Below are 19,545 nucleotides of genomic sequence, written 5' to 3'. Positions count from 1 at the left end.
TCTTCAAATATTTTGTCTATAAAATACACACATAAAAACTCGGAAATTATAAACAATATGAAATTATAAAGAGAATTCTGTCCTAAATTCCGATGCGGACTATAAGTCATTTAAGGGAGATTATTATATACTTTATGAACTATATGTATATCTATTTATATAATTATTAGTAAGAGAGAAGTTCAATGTTACAACCACTTCGCACGATCTGTAATTTACGTGAGAATTTAGGCTACTATTCTGTTCATAATTTCGTGTGTAATGTAATACGAAAAGCAACTAAAAAATCAAGATACATATGTATAATAAAATACATAAAAATACACTATAAGAAATTTATAAATGTAAACTTCTATCTTGAAATTTTGGATGCAAACTGCAGATCGTTTAAAGTGGAGTTTATTCATTGTAGAAACCACGACGCCACACACACCTGGTAAACAATCACAGGGAGATTTATGTATACAAGTTTATTTGCACGAATTGTCCTCTGTTATAGATACATATAGAAATAGATAATGAGATACATGTATTAAAAAAAAAAAAAGAAGAGGTTGCGCCGGTGAGAAACAGGTGCCGCGGCGCTCCAATGAGTGCTGCATCGTCGCCTCGCTGGTGGAAGATAGAGATTGTGAACGAACGACGTCTCTCGTTCAAAGTGGCAGTTTCGAGAAACTGAATGATACATATTGGCATATTGCGAGTAAGCACGCGTTTCACTCGTAGGAGACACGAATACATGACCCATTCATCGCGATATTGCGCGACATTCGCGGACGCCATGCGAATGCATCGAAGAGAAAAAGTGTCGAACGAAATAATTTTGTTAATTACACTCGTGATATTGTCTGAAGAATCATTCTTGATTTTAAGTGAGCGAAGACGATGCGAAATATTAGGAAATTTAGTCCAATTGTGCGATCGCGCGATTGTTGTCGATTTTAAGAAATGATGTACATGCATATCCTCTCTCTTTGCAAGATACCACGATATCGCAAGATATCGCGGAACTCGCGAAAACGAAATCGGCCAGGAAAGAACGATCGCAGGGAAGCTCGATCGAATCAGCGACCAAGGCCAGCCCATTGCCGTTCGCATCAGTGAATCGCGTGCCTCGCAGTGTCATACAATTAGAAGTATTCTAATTCGTGTGTAAAATACACGAGCGTGTACGTCAACGACCTAAGATAATGTATCTTCAGTCCTCGAGCCTGTTTACTTTGCGACGAGATTGATCTTCGGTTGGAATCCGTTCTCATCCGCGGTGTAATCGACCCTGCAATTACAGAGAAGGTGTTGTTTAAAGATAACTGTCCAAACAATATATTCCCGAACAATGCGACCGATAAGATTTTTCGAGCCTGTAATCATTTTTGTGATCCTAAAGATCACCTTAGACGATTCATAATTCGTGTCAGAGTCCAGGGTAAAATTCGATAATGTGCCGTGCAATACAAAGACACTTGAAAATTAAATACATACATACATAAAATATAAATGCATATACATATCGAAATACATATAAAAAAATATAAGAAATTATGTAAAAAATATAGAATTTTAAGATCTGAATTCAACACGAATTGCAGATCTAATTGTAAGTCTTTAATGATTAAAGTTAAATTTTTCTAAATTCTAGAATGACCGAAGTAAAATAGATGTTTCATCTAAAGAATAATTTCTTCGACGCTTTGAAAGAATCTTCAGCTTCGAAATACGTATATAAAATACACACACGTATACATAAAAACACAGAATATAAGATTGGAAATAGAATTCTATCGAATTACGGGTCGTCTAAAATGATCTTTGCGGCAATCCACTATGGGACGTTTGTGCCTATTTTTTTAAATCAAAATTAGAAAGATTGGTTTTCACGAGATGAATTTATGTGTATAGGGGTTTTTGGAGTCGGTGGAATCGACGCAGGCCTATGGAAGATCGGTTTAGGATCGATGGAAGATTGATGGAGTCGACGCAGACTGGTGGAAGGTCAGTGGAGATAAATTGTCTCAAATTTTTCCCACGTGTCATTACTATTTGTCGAAGCTTTTAGAGTTTTGAAATATTATGGAGCTTCACTTTAATTTTTGCTATTTTTTGCCAAAAAAAAAAACAGGTACAAACGTCCCATAGTGCGCTCTCACGTACCTATACGTGTGTCCATCCGGCCCAATGAAGCTGAAGCTACCGACGACGCTCATTATTTCGTTTTCGGTGCCCTCGTTCTTCAGTTCCGCCGTCTCCTCCCTCTTCTGGCCGTCGCTCTGCTCATAGCTGAAACGGTACCCACCTACCCCTATGTTATTCGACTCCTCTTGCTTCACGATCGTGATGTCGTTCGGATTTTGCGGCGCCGCGAGAACGCCGGCTGCGAGCGCCAGGATGACGAACACCTGCGTGACGAAGAGAGGTAAGAAAATCATTTCGTTAAGGGAAGACAAAACGTATCATCTTTCTTCGTCGCCGTTGACTTTTGTTAAATTAATCTTTAATTGAATTTAAAGGTATATCTTTTTAAATTCGTTTACCGCGAGAGATAATTTAAACATTTTCAGCTGTCACTATCAGATGTGTGTTACAAAATAAGATCAAGTAATATCGCTTGCACGGCAAACAACGTGTCGCCAGATCTTAATTTCAATAATTTCGTTTATTCAGAGAAATGATAGCCTCTCGTTGATTGATTTCTCGACTCATCCTGAATTTTTTCGAGTTACATAATATCGTAAAAAAAAAAAAAAAAAAAAACGAAACTTTCTCGCGAATTGGCCGGAATAAGTAAACACAAATCCTACAGACCACACTTAAACTCGACTCGACCCGAATTTCTAGGCTATCGATTTGAGAGATTTCTGTTTAAATAATATATTCGAATATTAAAAGGTCGCTGTGTCAGATTTCCCTTGAAATCGAGGAGGAACAAAAGATAGAAATGTACTCCAAATTAATCATCGAAGTTACAGCCGTTCCGCGACGTCCAACCCTGTGGACGTTCTCCCGCGGCTACGTCTATCACGCCGCGAACGAGTGTGCGTAATCTCACGCGCGCATGGCACAAATGTCACAAATCCTCTTCACTTTCACTGTTGCGCAAAAATTGGGTGGCTGCGTCCGTATCGGGAGGAGCCGGCCCGAAAAAAATCGACGGGAACCCTCTCACGATTCCGGTCCCTTCTTCCGTTCCGTCCCGCCCCGAGAGGTCTAAAGAAGAGCAATCGCGTGTCCGCTGACGATCTCGATGTATCTAGAGTACAACGTATATCTCTTTCCCTCTGTCTCTCTGGATTTCTAGGAGGTAGCACCCACCGTTTTCATCGCGCCAGGATCTTTTGGTCGAACGATCTGCGAACGATCCTTCGCGGCCCTTCGTCCTTAAACGACGACCGATACGTAGATACCGAGGATTTCTCGGTGCATCTGCCTTTATATAGGAAAATCGCGGTGCCGCGTTGCACATCCCCCCACCTGCAGCACGTGCAGCAGCAACAGCCCCCGACGGATTCGCGGATGAGTCTCTCCCGCAGCAAGGATGCATCCGCGATCTGATGGTATACGATCGCCGTTAGATGCTGCTCGTTTGCGGGCTTGTATCGCTTTGCATTGCAAACGCACGCTGCTGCGATAATTTATGGCAAATTTGCTGGTAATATGAGCCTTGTTTTATGACAGACTTTACCGTAAAGATATACCGTAAAATTTGAGAAAATTTCATATTCTCGAAAAAAGGAGATCTTAGGATATCTTTCCTAAAATGAATAATTGCTTTTCTTATCAAGTCTTATATCCATTGGCGTGTAGGTTCTTACAGCTCTATTATTTTTTATTCTAACTCTACTAGAAGTGAATATATATAGGTATTGGAATAATCACGCAATCAAAAAGCCCTTATATTGTGATTACAAATTTTTCATATAATTTGTAATTATATGAAACATCAAATTATAATTTGCTAATTCTATATTTATATGTACGTATAATTAACGTTGATTATACATATGTACATACATACCGGTAAAGTCGATTATATATATATATGTATATAATCAACTTTATTTAATTATATTTATTAAACTTGCGGTTTTGTAAAAAATAAGATAGCTTTCGGGGCAGTTACTAGCTGCCTTTCGCAAATTCGCGATCTCGCTGCATCGCGCCCCACGTTAATCGAGCTTCAAAGCGTAAACCACAGAAATGCAAATCTGATTATAATTGGCAGAAATCAGCTGTAATTCGCGTGAAGTTTTGACACTAACGAGTGACGGAATAACGACGCTCCCCCCCTCACCCCTCGCAGTTAATATTACTCGCGCGTAATCGTAATCGCTACCAGAGAATCCTGATATACAGGTATCCCGCGTTCCGATTGCAGATACAAATAAGCCGAACAAATGCGATTTAAAATAATGAGCTTATTACATAAGTCATTAATTCTTCACGCGCAAATAAAAATGCCATTTAACTTAAGCGCGCTCGCCGAGGACGATAAAGGCGTGACGGAACCTAACGACGTTCCACCGCCTTGTCTTACGGCGTTAACGATATTTACCGATGCAACGAGTTATGCACGCGACGTTCGTGCGTTTTACGACCGTGCATGCCGTTAAGTGTGCGCATATCTACGTGCATTTACAGCGACGCCGCGCGCAATTATATTTTTCGATTTAGACGTCGGCGCATCGATACGCCGAACGAAGAGATCGCTGCGCCTGGACGCGCCTTCGTCGTCGTCGTCGCGTTGGTGCGTTTACGCGTTGCGCAACGACCCTCTCATTCTGAAACACCCGCGAACACGCTCGCGTATTTATATTTGTGTGCGTCTACTCCGTCCGTTCATTCAGGTGCATCGCGAATTGACGCCTTCGAAACGTTTTCCGCGGCAGGAATCCGCGGAATCATTGCCAAGGGCGACCCGGCTGATGCACAAAGACGATTGTTCCCGTTCTCATCATATTACAATGCGACACTACTTCGATCGCTGCGTACGATCCTCATTCGTCTCGCGCCAGCGCGACAAGCTCGGTCCCGAATATGAATTAACCGCCGTCATCCGCGTCTGAAATTTTCCTGAAATTTACTTCAAAGTAGCGAACTTTCGAACGTAAAGTACCCTTTTTTGCGCACACGTGAAGAAGAGTAACGGCGAGATCGTACGTCTTATATAAATTTCATTACGTATACTCGATGGGTTTTGGTCTCTCATGTCCATTTTCACCAATGCGGATCAACTTTAATCTTGGTTCAAGTTACTCTTTTTATCTTTTTTCAATTCTTAGAACGAGAAAAAGATAAAAAGTAAGTTTAAAGTTAAATTTGGTAGAAATGGCAGACATTAATCTCATCTCTTCATCTCGCGGCTACGCGCGGCCCCAATTCTTTTCGATCGCGCGGATTCGCGGCCCTCCCCCCCGCGTCACATCTCTTCTTTTCTGCTTTCGTTTTCGCGGACGAACGCAACTCGAACAAGGCCACGGTCGTGCGCGGGAGATGCGTCGTCGCATGCACCTGGACCCTGGGAGCGCGCGCGCGATCTTCTTCGCCCGATCTCGACCCGAAAATGTGAAAGCCGAAACTCCCCGTGGCGCGGATTCCTGCCGCGCCGCGGTTTCATCGTCGCCGGCCGTAGGCGACGTTACATTACGCGCGGCCGAAACGTCCTTGGTCATTGTGACATTTGGTTTTCTCGAAGTCGTATACGAGCGCGAACACCGGAGGAAAGTTGGTGACGTAACGTACCGGTGACCTTGCCATTTCAGAAGATGCGACGGCGAAGCGCTCGAGGAGGAGCGCGCCTCCGGCCACCGCGTCTCTTCGCCCGCTGATAATATTTTTTTTCCTCCTCGCTCTTTCTTCCATCTTCCCCTCCCTCGTTTTCTTTTCTCTTTCATCTCTCTCGTGCGTGTAACACAAAAATAATCTCTCAATGTTTAATCCTTGGGCGTCTCCAGATTTTTGAATATTGGCCAATGTCGCCCCGTCATCGATGCCAGAAATTATCTTCGACGTATTTTATGCCGAAAGAATTTTTGCTATTATACAAATAGATTCTCGATATAGCATTGTGGTAGCGTTGTTCTTCTTGTTGGGTACTTACATGAGGAAAAATCTCGGGAAGACAACGAGGATATCGTAACAATTGAATGCATTACGATTGCGTTTGCCCGAGGCGGACAATGTCGCTTGGACGTAACGCGATGGTTTTGCCTGTCGCTCCGATGTAAAAAAAAACGATTTGTGCCGCGCGCCAGGTCTCGGACGTTCTAATGTCGAAACGGCTCCCATCTTTTCGTCTTTACGCTTTTTGTACGTGAGAAAGTCAGTGTTCGTCACGATTCGCGACCGTAAACGCAGACTCCGATGATTATACATCGATTATGCAAAGATCACGAAGAAGATGATTCTCTCTCTCTCTCTCTCTTTCTCTTTAATTCCACGACCCATTTATATACGGTAAATTCGCGGTAATTAATTATACTTCGATTATCATATCACACCTCGTAACAATCGTATCGTTATTAATTACCCTTCGAGCAAGCACTTTCAATTTTCGGCACAACTCTAGCGAAGCGAAGTTTTACAAACTTCGATTTCTCTAATCGTCACTATGCATCAAGTAAATATTCATACACATATATGTATGCACCCAGAGATGACTCTCCAGAGAAATAAGCTTACAATGCGATTGCTTGTACGATGAGCATTATGCGTCTTCAAAGTACGCGAGGTATTTTATTGCACGCGTATAAGCGCAACACTTTATTTTACTTTAGTAAGGAGCCTTATTTGATTTCTTGCATTCATCATGCACAGAGACGTTACGCCTGTTAGAGATGACGAGACACCTCAAGAGACTTCGCCATTTTAATTAATCTTCCGTCAAGGTTTTGCTTCATTGGTGAAGCTTCTCGTCATGAAACTTGCGATTGATCGAGTTAACGCGAAGATTTTTTTATTCTTAAATTCCCGAGGAACCGAAAAACGCATAAAAATAAAAATTCTACAGGGAAAGTCGAATAATCTTTCGCGTCGAGTCGAAATATGGCCAAAGATAGGGCCCACAAAGATGAATAAATCAGCATTTAAAAAAAAGCGATTGGGAAATTTTGCGTCACCGCGCATCGCTCGCGAAAGATTAAGCTACAACGGAGTCTCGTTAACTTTAATAACGTATCACGAGACAGCGTAAGTGAGTGAAACAGTTACGAGCGACGTATTAAAATGTCGATTGAAGACGTCGCTGTTTCCATATAGAGAACGAATTTCACCCTCCTCCGCCGCGGGGAGTCGGCGATGAATGATTTACGAGGGGGCGGCGCACAGATAGTACATTGAGAATCGCGCAATGAGGGACCTTTTCTGCATTAGCTAGGCATCACGTGCGGGGTTACAACCTTAAATTCCAAGTAAGGACGGCGCGCGGTGTTAAATTCCAAGTAATCTATCGAAATGTCTATATCGTATACGTTAAAATTATGCAACCGAGGCAGACTTCGGGCTAGGCAAGGAAAACGCAAGCTTTAGGTTTCGCACACAGAAACATGAAAATCCTAAAATAAAAATCCTTGGAAATAGGACCGAATATACAACTCATAACTTTTATTTATTAATTTTTGTATTAAGTTTTGCAAGACTAGAAAAATTGGATAATTATGTAAATCTTTGAATCTCTTCCGAGTTATATTTATTTCCAAGAGATTTTTATACATTTCCAAACAATAAATTTATATTATTTAAAAAAAAAATTGTTTATCTTTCGCAACGATGGAGATTAAAGAAATAAATTCGATTTACGCGTGATGGACGACACATCGGCCCTCAGTTTTCGATTTCAGAAGATCGGCGAAACGCGAGAGATTTAATTACTGGTTGAACGCCCATCGCCCGGAGCGGATTCCGAATAAAATTCGAAGATGCGAACGAATATGTGAAGCCGTTTACCTTTAATGGATCTCATTGACACTTTTTTCGATCTTCCAATCGCGCTTTTAACGCGCTGGTGCAAGATCGTGAAACGTAATTTCGATATTGAAGGACCGGCAGCGTACCATTTACGTGCAAATAAAATTCTTCGAGATCGATTTAGCGAGACAATTCAGAAAGAAAGAAAGAATGAGAGAGATGTGGGCTCATACGACGAGATGAACCCGACTTCCAAGGACGTTGCAACAAGTACACAGCCCGCCGCGTCTCGCGGTGAGACAAAGAAAAAAAGGAAGACTCGCGAAAGCGAGTAAATGTCAACGAGTTGACCAGCTTCTCTTCTCTCCTTCTCTTCTTAACCCGCCACTTCGTGCTCGCTTCGTTCGTGCATCGTGAGCATCGCGCGCTGGCAATATACATGCTCGCGGCAGCGGCAGATGCAGCGCGACGTCGCGTCGCGACGCGATTCTTTTCGCACGCACTTACGATATTTACTTGTATCGTATTGTGCTTTTGCTATTCTACGAAATCTGCGATAGCGTTTTTAGAATTTGCTCTGTTTAGTGACGAATACACCGATTCTCTCGTAATTTATAATTTATGTTATTTAACATAAATAATAATGTAAATATATTTATTTGAAATAGAGATTTAAAATGTGCTCTCTTATTTAAGAAAAGTTCGACACAGATTAAATTAAATATGCGTTCTGCTAAATCTGCAACAACGTTTAATAGAATTTACTTAGTTTCGTAAATACATCAACTCTCTTATAATTTATAATTTACGTTACTCAACTTAAATAAATATATTTATTTTAAATAGAGGTTTTTAAAATGTGCTTTTTTTGAAAGAATTTAACACAGATTGAATTAAATATATATTATAAAATAGCGCATAAAATGTGTGATCTGGAATATATGTATAATATAATTCATATTACATCATTGCACATTTAAAACATGTTTTAAACGTGCAATAACATGTAAAAGACATAGTATTTTCTTATTAAAAAAAATATATATATAATTTTTACCAACTCTGAGATTGTTGGCACTTGACTCTTTGTCGGCTGCAGGAGCGACAGAAACACGTTCCTCTTCTCGATCGCGCAACCGGCTGCAAAGGTCGGCCGTCGCGATCGGCCGACCTCACGTGAGAAACTGCGAGAAGCGCTCTCGCGTGCTCTATCCGGTCGATATTGCCCCGGAGTCTCAAATGTCGAACGGGATTGCGTTTCCGCGGGCGCGATTGCACGATGTCACCGGGACCGCGGAATGTGCTGAGGCGAGAGATCGGACGCATCCTCCTAACAGAATCTCGACGCGCGCGGGATTACGCGCCGATCGTATATATACTTAATCGCGTTGTCCTGAATGAGATAAAATGTGTCGCGGTTCATTCGCTCCGCCGCAGTCTCTTTGAGGAAAAGTTCACGGCGGGGTCCCGGCAGATTATCGGCGAATAACGAATGCGAGCTGCCTGCGCGCAGCCAAGCGCGCTTCTAAGAAATTGAGGAGGCAGCTGGTAATTGATAATTTTCCGACGTCTCTCCGTTCGAGTGTTCCTTCTCGCGATGGCCTTCTGCATCAACGTACAAAGATGAATGTACGCGCGTTTTATCGATATATCGCGCACGAATTGTTGAACGTGTCGTTTCCTCCGCGCGTCTGCTTTGAAAATAGTAATCGAGAACAATGCTGGCAAAAAGGTCGACCATTATTATTTAGCAAGATGGTTAGCGATTTTTCCACGAATGAATTTCGATTATGGGAATCCATAGATTCCGTGGCAATATGCAAAAATATGTGTGTATTCTCTGACTTGTGACCAAACCGGCTTGGGACGACTTCACGAAAACGTCGACGTGTTTGATAATCAGGATACGAGAAAATATTCTTCGTGTAACTTATTTGGCCTTGATCTTAATAATCGTTTCCGCCGTTAACGGAAACCCGCGCTTCCGGGAGCCAATTTTACATTTTTCTGCCTCTTCTTGGCTCACTTGGCTGCGCGAATGGATTTGGATTTATGTACCTTGGATCGCTCTGGCATTGATCCTCTACCGAAGATAAGCCGTTGTTTGCCTTCATTCGGCATGTAAATATCCGCGATAAGTGGCGCAGCGTGAGTTTTCCGGATCGCCTGCTTGCGAGAGAAGGCTCGCATGCGAGCAGCGCAATTATCTCGCAATTCGATTATCTCCTTTTGCGATTTCGTTGTTACGTCTTTGTTCTCCCATACATCAACGTCTCGTTAAGCCCACGAACTACAGCTCGCGTCATATCTCCAAATAAAATTTTTGCTTATAATTTTATGTAACATATATTTTGATATATGTTTGCATTTTTAATTCCTTTGAAAAGAGGTTGTTCGCAATAATTTTATATGCATTGCGTAAGATTGAAAAATAGAGAAAATTTTAAATCTCGTAAACTCCGATACAACTCACCAGCCTAAATAGGTCTCATTGAATTTTTCACGTAAAATGAAAAAGAATGTCTCGCGACGAAGAATAGAATCTCTTGAAGATACACATGCACATATGTATCCACACCTCGTAACGATATAATTTAAAGCGAAATGTTCTTTCATCGATATAGGCTCACCTTTCGCGCGGTGCAGCCGGCTGCTATTCATCGCCACCTTTAAGCACCCTCGACGGACCTCACCGGCAAGAGGTCACATCCTGCTGATGTAATTATCTTATCTCCGGCTACGTCACCGGCGTGGTACGCAAGGAGAATCCCGCGAGTGAATTACGACGAGGATATATCGCCGAGTAATCGTATCGCGCGCGGCAAATGCACGCGGCTGATTCGACCCGGTGGGACTCGCGCCTTCGGCGATGGTTTATTTGTCGCGAGGTAAGGTAAATCAATCGACGCGCGCGGTGCCGTGTAGCGCGCAGAAGGATACTCGAAGGATATGAATTGCCCGCGAGCCGCGCTCAGTAGTTCGCGATAGAACTGGTCAGACGAGCGGCGACTGCTTCGCCGCGGTTGCAAGTATGTGCAACGCCAAGCCTCTGGCACACAGACCCAAAGATATTAATTAAATGCCGCGGTATTTCGAATCTTAATTTTACTAATTGTTGGATTCGTTTTATCGCGATTCGCACGACGAATCAAGATACAACGATATAACTCTTCTCGAGATAACATCTCATCAGAAAGGGAGATTTTTAAATACCGAGGCCTGTGCAGCGCGTCTAAAGCTTGAGAGTGGCCTCTGCTGCTCGGAACGCTGCTTTACATCGTAATTAGCGGGACGCGTAATGCCAATTACCGGAGGAATCCGAGAAATCGTAAAGAATATTATACCGCCGCGTCGTAAATTCAACAGCTGGCTAGGCCAGCTGTAGATCAGTTTCCCCTCTAACCGAGGAGGGAGAATACGATAGATCTCAGAAATAACGTCGTACCATGCGACTTCACCTCGTCGCCTGATGCATGCGGCGCGGCGCAGCCGGTACGATGTACAGAGCCCGCGCGTCCGTCCGCCGACAGAGTGTGGCATTTAGGATCCGTGCCGTCGTGCTCGCGGCGGTGATGTTACGCAAGGTGCGCCTTTAGCCGGCAACGGCGACGACCTCGCGCGCGCGCGCGCGCGCGGTCCAGCAGGATCTCTTGCGAAATTCCCCGACCCGAGTGCGCGGGTTCCTCGTTGAAAAGCGACAGCCTCGTCGCTTTTTCCCAGCGGGATTGACGGGGCCCGCTCCACGGGAAGCCCGACCCTGTTGGAGTCGCGACACGAGACAGGCAATTTTCCCGGACACGTAAACTCTCGTATATTCCTCCGTTTAGCTATTTTTTCGTAAAAAAGGAGGAAAAGCGCGAGGCGCGCGTCTCGACGTTTGACTTTGAGATCTCAATCCCGTTTAGATTTCCTATTCGCTTCTCCGTTTGAAATCGTGACTTTTTTTAGCTCGCTTAATCGCGAAGCCGTCTTCCGATATCTCGTGGAAATTGCTGCCGAAATTGTCAGTGAAATTGCCAGCAGGCAGGTTATTAATCGTCAGCATAGGATATGATAGAGATCAGGTGTCAACCTCCGGGGTCCACGATATAGCGACGCAACGCCTCTGAGGAGTCTGAGGATCTTTGCGTAACGACGCAACGCGTGAGGGACAGCTCTCGCATCTGTTTATCCCGGAATGATCGCGCGCGTCTCCTCTGCAGCCAGCTGCACCGTCCGCAGCATCGTCGCGCACACAATCGATTATACAATAATATCGCGCCTTGAGAAGACGCTCCACGCTCCACTGCAGAAAGGAAGAGTCACGATCTGACGTGGCCCGCCACGGGACGATGCACTAACTCGGCTAGTCATCTATATATGGTGTCCCAGAAGCCTCGATCTCTCGGGCTTAACGACCTTTCGCGAATTTCGCGGCTTCAGTTATAATTTTACCGGCTTTACGTTCGATATTACGCGAAACGTCTCTGTTACAGAAGAAATTTACAAATATACTTTGTATCTGAAATCGAATTTCTATACTCAATATCGCTGGTGAATGCGTCGTTCAAATTGTCTTCTCTCTATTTACCTGTTTTAAAATAAGATTTTACTTATAATTTTATGTGCCATTTGATTTATTTGACACGTGTGTGTATTTCTAATTCTTTTCAAATATTGTCATATTATGTCGCATTAGAATTTGTCATAAATTTAAAAGTCGTAAAATTAAGAGTAAAAAAATTCCGTTTTTTTCTCCAGAATTTTGCAATAGTCTAATGGAAAGGCAAATCGGTGATCGCAATTTTTTACTAATAGATGGATCGACCGTGTAAGTTTCTTTTTCTTTATTAGAAACTAATTCTCTACCTTTGATGGGAACTCGCGGGAAGAATTGTAATGAGGAACGGGGGGGGAGGGCATAGAGCGAGTGAGACTATCGGAAATATTAATGTTATCCTTCGTCAATGATGTAAATCAACGGTGCCGGCTAGCTAATTTGACGATAACGACTTCCGGGTATTTAATCCGTAACTTAGCCTACGGCGCTTGCATTGTGTATTATCAGCCGCGAACGTATTCAATTATATGAGGCGGGGTGCATATCGATATAACGTAGCCACGTGTAACCTCCGAGATGGCTCCGATTACATGTGCGTATATGATATAACGGCGCGATACGCGGCCTCTTGATCATAGACGTATCGTATTAGAAAGTCCGATAGGATCTCCGCACGCGTAATAATAATGTGATGGCATATTATATAATGTATAATGATACGCACGCGCGCGCATAATTGTCCAATATTTAGACAAGTTGGACAAAAGTGGAAAACGATGCGTGGAGAAAGCGAATAATCCAAACGACAGCTTCAGCAATGACAAGGAGAAATTTGATTTTTGATTTGAAAATACGTAAAATAAATTTATAATTTTTTTTTTTTTTTAAGATTCATTTTCCGAGAACGCCGCTCGATGAAATAACGAACACGATATTGCTTTTACGCGAGAGTTACGTGGAAGATTGAAGATTCTTGTAGAGAAGATCGAAGGCGCGTCGTTGACTTCTTTCCTCCCACGAAGAAGATCCTTACTCTCCGGATTGCGTCCCTCCCCCTCTCTTTCTTTCTCTCTTTCTCCGTTTCTCTGCGTCTCCGATCATTAGCATAAGCCGTTCACTTATGTAACAGTATACTTTCTTTTCAAATCTCGGCCGGCGCGCATCATCCTCCTTCGTTACTCGATGGTATAATTCGTGTCAGATAAGATTGTTCGTGCGTGTCGCGTCGACCAAAGATAAATCCCCGAGGGGGTTCGGACCTTTTAAAATATTTTTACGAGACGGAATCTCGACTACCAAATTCGAGCATTTGAGTTTGAATGCCGTTTGAGTATCGGCTTCGATTTCGAGCGGGTCTTTGAGACGGGATTGATGGTCAGAGAATGTTGCTATTATATATAAACATCGTGAATATAAACATGGTGAAATTATTTCCTTCTCGGTCTCGCGAGTAATGTTTGTCGAGTGAACAGCAATTCTCTCGGGGTCCCGAGACATTGATGACTAAGAAAGAATGGAATTTTTAGAATAGACCGAGGCTCTTCCTTGGAAAGCGACACTCCTCGCCAGTTCCGGGACTGTACTTTACATCAGAAACTCGTTTTTCTTGAATTGGAAAACAAAAAAGGAATTAATCTCGTCTCTTATAACATCTGAATTTTTCGGACATCGAAACATATGTTACTAGATTATTGGGTTGCCGCACAATTACGTAACATGTTTATTTTTACAAGCAACTAATACGATATGTTTCTTAAAGCAATTTATGTAAATAGATTTTAAAATATTGCGCGCACATATGTGCATTTATATTGTTCTATACTGTTCAGAGAAAATGTATATTTTTTCAAGCAATTGATTAATATTGAGAGAAAGTGTTCACACACAAATTGATATAAATTTGCAATAATACATTAAACATATTTATTTTCGTTTGCGAGGCCGATCAGAGAATGCAATATCAATTTATCAATCCGTAAAAAATTTCTCTCAACATAATAATTCATGAGTCCGTTCGCCTATGATCTTCTCTTAATTTTATTACTCGCGCTAAATGAAACGTTTCGCTGTCAGCTGATCTCGATGAATATATCGTAACGTGACGCAACAGGAGTCATGCATGATGGATTATCGACTTTGATCACACAGAAAATTTAGTTAGTTGGTCAAACACGACGCATTAGAGAGCTATATGCACACGTGCGCGTTAATATCCGCGTCAAGATGAGCCTGTTGCGTATTGCGTAACGTAAAAAAAAAAACATAATATAAGACCAATGGATTAAGATTTAACGAGGCCGCAGGAGGGAAGGGATTTAACGTGTAACCTTTAGCGGAGCTTATCTCTCAAAGTGCATTTGAAATTGCTCCCAGAGATTAATCCGTGACTATTAACGCTGGAATTACGACTACAGTGCCTGGTCCAATAATACAAGCGCGTTTCGACAGGCGAATCTCGTAAAGTTGCGCGTTATTACGATCTTTCGCGCGCTCGCGAGAAACGAAAATCCGCGAGAAAATTGACAATTAAATCTCACCGGGAGCTTTTCTCTCTTAACGCGGGACGTAAATCATCGGCGGCGAGCGTCCGATGGCCAGGCGAGAAATTAGAGTTACGACGAGATAGATCTCTGTCGCGGACCTGCTCAGGTGAAACCGCCCCAGCGCGCGTCCATCCCATAGGCATTCCGGCCTGACATTCTCGGCCGCCACCGCCGCCGCCGCGCGCGGCGATGGTCGCGTTGTGCCATCGCCGCCCGGTCATTTAAGGATTTCGAAACATGAACATGAAAATTTTGGCAACGCCGTGAGCGATGGTAGGGCGCAAATTCACATCACACGCGCACAATTCTGGCCATATATAATCCCCATCGGCGCCGTATGCCGAATCAGTTTTTGTGAGCCACCTCAGCTCGGATCGTCCACCTGTTTCTCTGAGAAAGAAGGACCTGCCTGTAGCCATGAAGCTGGTGCGTGTTTTCTCCGGGAAAAATCAGTAACGACCGTCTCTCGATGGAGACGAAAAGAGTGTCCGCGCGCGAACTCTCGACGAGTTTTCGGGATAAGGATCTCTCGGTGAATCTCGCGGTGTGGTGGCTTCCTCGGAAACTTTCGCTCGTTCGGGGACTTCAAGGACTACGGAAACGAGTTATCGCGCCGTCGCGTTATCAAGCGGCACGTTATTAAGACCAGTTAGGACCACTAATTTCCCAGAGGAACGCACAAAATATCTTGAGCATGCATTAGAACTGGCGATTATTATCATCACGGGAGTTTTATCTTTGTCCCCGAAGGAGAAATGTGTCTCACTTCCTATCAATCGTATTCATTCGTCATTCGAACAAATCGTTATTTAAAATTTCCTACTTTTACGCAAAATTCGCGAAAAAAAAATAACTTTACAGTGAAATAGAACAGGGACAGACTATCATAAGTTACGATAAAAGTGTAAAAGACGCTAAAATATTTTATCACAAATAATTACGAATCGTTTGACAAATCATTTCGTTACCTTGCACATTTAGATCATTGCCTTCGCTGCCGTCGTAGCCGTCGCCCTCGCGGCACCCCCTCATCAGGACTACAGCCAGGCGGTCGTCGTGAAGGAGACGCCGCTGGACAACATCGGCATCGATGGATACCAGTTCGGCTACGAGCTCTCCAGCGGCCAGTCCCATCAGGAGTCCGCCCAACTTGTGAACGCCGGTCAGGAGAACGAGAGCTTCGTCGTCCGCGGTAGCTTCTCCTACGTCGACCCGGAGACCAACGTCAGATACACCGTCAACTACGTCGCCGACGAGAACGGATTCCATCCCGAGGGTGCGCATCTGCCTGCCGTCTAGATTTTGACCCGAGTTCTACCTGCAAACCATATATCTGTGTTTTCACATTTTCCGTCCAGTCTCGCGGCTACGCGCGAAGAAATTCAATCTTCTCGATCGTAGCACTCCATACGCATGACAATTCTAGCTTTAAATAAATTAAGCTTTAATTAATCCTTGCTGTGTCTAAATTATTCTACGACTTTTTTTTATCGCCAACTTCGCTGATGGATAAGTAGTATCCTCGTTGAAACAAGGGTAGGATTCGAATGAACAATTGGTCATTTGATTTAATTTTAATTTATTACAATAGCTTAACAAGACATGTTATACAAGTGATCTGTATTTTTCAATGGAACAATAAAGACATGGCATATGATGCTCGAGAATCCAATTAGCATACGATTTATATTATGTAATAAAATATTTAGATGTAATATACATGTTATCAATATACGATGCTATCCGGAGTAGTAAATTCTGATAATGAAATAATTTAAACATCCTTAAAACACACAATAATGTGTCCTATTTTCTGCTCTGCTTTCAATCAGATCTCATTAAAGAATACGCTCAAAAGCAACAGAAAATAAAACAATGACTTGTCATAATTTTATAATTTTCTTGAATTATTTGTCTGTCTCATAATTTAACGTATTTATAGACATTTTGACATTCTATTTCTTTTAAAAATCATAAAAATCACTTGATGAAATATTTAATAAAACAGTCGTTGCATTAATATCAAAGCGAAATTAAAACATATTAAGATTTAATATAATGGCTATTTTATTTCTAAAAAATTTCGTAAACCTAAATTTCGTATGCCGTCAAAACATCCATCGCGTTAATGACGATACGTTTCGCAATAAGATGTACTACGAAAGAATTCGGATAGATTAAGTAAGTAGTTTCCCTTGATCATGTCGAAGGTTAAAAATGTTATTTTTACCTTGCTATCATTTTCAAGGCTTTGGCGAGTAACGTTATTCCTTGAGGGCGGCTAGAAATCTCATCACACGGGTACCGATAGAGATGGCACAACGTTAAAGAGACGGATACCGATAATCGTATTTAATGCTGTCGCTACTTTATAGACCAGAGTCACCTAAATTTATGGGACTGAGGATTCGCAAGATTACGTCTCCATAAAGGTTACATCAATAATTAACGATCGGGAATACCTCAAATAGATTTTTGAAGAAAAGTGGAATTCCCTCTTGCTTACTTTTGAATTGCAAGAGAATTTTTTAACAAACTCGACAACTATTCCCGGCAGGTATATGTATATTTATGCCGTATTTAATTATTGATTATTATTCATATATATATAAATTTAGTTATATTTTATTAAATAATATATTTAAATAGAGATTTGTATTTATATTTAATATACATAATTATGATACTAAGTTACAACACATATTAATTTTATATTAATATTTATCTATACAAGTAAGTTCCAAATAAGGTTGTCTAATCCTTTTAAAATGGATACGTATATTAATTACGTAGCTAGATTTGTCAACGTTTAAGCTTTTAGTAAACGATAATTACATACCGTTATTGATAAAAATGATTTTGTCACGACAAAAATTGTGAAATCTATCTGTTAATATAATAGTTATCGAGAGCTCGCGTATACGATTATTTTTCTAAATCGTCGAGTTTCAAATCGCTTGATTGTCGCTCACGAAAAATTCTTACGAAGGTCGAAATCTGGACGAGATGATCGGCGCACGTGTCAATTAGCGGTACAAGAAAGAAAGGTGAGAGGTGAATTGGTGTAGACCCAGTCAAATTTTGGCAGTAGGAGAAGCGGTATAAAATCCCGGCTGATTTCGGCTACCCGCAACAGTCTTCTTCCGAGAACGAGAGTAGCCTGTACCTTCGTCTTCAACATGAGAACAGTGGGTATATTCGCGGTCTCTCCTCGAATTGGAATTACGGTTTAACAGCAAGTTAACACTTGTTCTTCGCGAAGCGCGTAAAATTTATCGCGGATTAATTCGGGAATCGTTATCGTGAGCCACACAGAGCATCGAGAAATCCGACGGTCGAGACCGCTCGCCCTTCCCGCCTGATAACTTCGCCTTTCATCGACGGCCGCGAAAGTTAACGAAAATTAAGCTAACTGGCGCAGATCGCGTTATTAATTGGCGTTATTCCCTTTTCTGCTGCAGCTCGTCGCCCTCTGCGCCCTCGTGGCCGTCGCCCTCGCGGCACCCCCTCATCAGGACTACAGCCAGACGGTCGTCGTGAAGGAGACGCCGCTGGACAACATCGGCATCGACGGATACCAGTACGGCTACGAGCTCTCCAACGGCCAGACCCATCAGGAATCCGCCCACCTGGCGAACCCCGGCCAGGAGAACGAGAGCCTCGTCGTCCGCGGTAGCTTCTCCTACGTCGACCCCGAGACCAACGTCAAGTACACCGTCAACTACGTCGCCGACGAGAACGGATTCCATCCCGAGGGTGCGCATCTGCCGAGCGTTTAAATTTACTATAGCCATCAACGAGGTACTAAAGTCGATGTGAAAAACGGCCAGCTCTGGATAAATTTTCGTGATCATCGAAGTCGCTCTCTCGGTGGACCCGAAGAACAATCGAAGAGCACGGGTATTCACGAGCGTTTCAAGTTTCAACCGTCCGATATGAATGTTTTATACATAATTATAATGCAGTATTAATTTTACAATTTGTCAAGACGTATATATGTACCCGCGACGTAATAATAATCGATTTTTATCATCTGCACCTCTATTATTATAAAAAAAAAAAACGTAGTTTCGCAGCTATACATACAATTAATCGTTGCGTCATATTAAACTCATGATTTATTATTATACAGATGTTTCGTGGATAAACATACTTTCTTGTGACGCAACAATTAATTGTATGTATAGCTGCGAAACTGCGTTTTTTTTCATGATAATACATAATAGAGGTGCATAAAAATCGATTACTATCACGTCGCGGGTACATATCTACGTCATAATAAATCGTAAAATTAATACTGCATTACGAGCTGACCGTCGAAATTCCACGCAGCCGGTCTTTAAATAATACTCTGTCGACAATGCAAATATTGTAAGTAGCGCCTCGCAATCATGGATTTAATCATAAATAATTGGACTGCGCAGCTAGGTTTGGAAAAAAAATTTCAGTGACATCGAGATCACTACGATTCCGTCCTTGTACAATAGCTCTGTCGATCTCAAGTTAATAAGAATCTTATTAAGTAAAGACATGCGTGAACGTTATTTCCTTTCCTGCAATGGC

The 19,545-nt window shown here is 42.3% G+C and overlaps 2 protein-coding genes across 5 annotated transcripts; one reads left to right on the top strand and one right to left on the bottom strand.

The window, feature by feature from the left end:
* Positions 1–455: 455 nt before the first annotated feature.
* Positions 456–3,464, bottom strand: Cpr28 (cuticular protein 28). The gene is made up of 3 exons (XM_077399796.1): positions 3,310–3,464; positions 2,152–2,396; positions 456–1,276 (listed from the first exon to the last, which is right to left on the bottom strand). Exons 1-3 carry the CDS (start codon positions 3,316–3,318, stop codon positions 1,216–1,218), a joined length of 315 nt encoding a protein of 104 aa, XP_077255922.1. The 5' UTR covers positions 3,319–3,464; the 3' UTR covers positions 456–1,215.
* Positions 3,465–10,570: 7,106 nt separating this feature from the next.
* On the top strand, positions 10,571–19,511 carry LOC143893925 (flexible cuticle protein 12-like). 4 transcript variants are annotated; one of them, XM_077399792.1, is made up of 3 exons: positions 10,571–10,787; positions 15,964–16,258; positions 18,444–19,511. In XM_077399792.1, exons 1-3 carry the CDS (start codon positions 10,725–10,727, stop codon positions 18,656–18,658), a joined length of 573 nt encoding a protein of 190 aa, XP_077255918.1. In that variant the 5' UTR covers positions 10,571–10,724; the 3' UTR covers positions 18,659–19,511. The 4 variants fall into 4 exon arrangements, with proteins under 4 accessions (XP_077255918.1, XP_077255920.1, XP_077255919.1 ...); XM_077399793.1 differs by lacking the exon at positions 10,571–10,787 and adding an exon at positions 15,296–15,408; XM_077399794.1 differs by lacking the exons at positions 10,571–10,787; positions 18,444–19,511 and adding an exon at positions 15,232–15,408 and having other exon boundaries at positions 15,964–16,649.
* The last annotated feature ends 34 nt before the right edge of the window (positions 19,512–19,545 follow it).

This window comes from Temnothorax americanus, unplaced genomic scaffold, assembly GCF_048541705.1.
Source record: "Temnothorax americanus isolate GAGA-0224 unplaced genomic scaffold, ASM4854170v1 Scaffold13, whole genome shotgun sequence".
In the NCBI taxonomy this organism is placed as follows: domain Eukaryota; kingdom Metazoa; phylum Arthropoda; class Insecta; order Hymenoptera; family Formicidae; genus Temnothorax; species Temnothorax americanus.
Note: the sequence above shows the minus strand (reverse complement) of the source record. Positions and strands in the feature narration are given on the sequence as shown.

Coding starts and splice junctions, on each gene's coding strand:
- Cpr28 (XM_077399796.1), bottom strand. Junction 1,277..2,151: donor CCGGATGGACACACGTATAG/GTACGTGAGAGC, acceptor CTGTAATTGCAG/GGTCGATTACACCGCGGATG.
- LOC143893925 (XM_077399792.1), top strand. CDS start 10,725: ATGCACGCGGCTGATTCGACCCGGTGGGACTCGCGCCTTCGGCGATGG. Junction 10,788..15,963: donor GATGGTTTATTTGTCGCGAG/GTAAGGTAAATC, acceptor TTGCACATTTAG/ATCATTGCCTTCGCTGCCGT. Junction 16,259..18,443: donor GAACGGATTCCATCCCGAGG/GTGCGCATCTGC, acceptor TTTCTGCTGCAG/CTCGTCGCCCTCTGCGCCCT.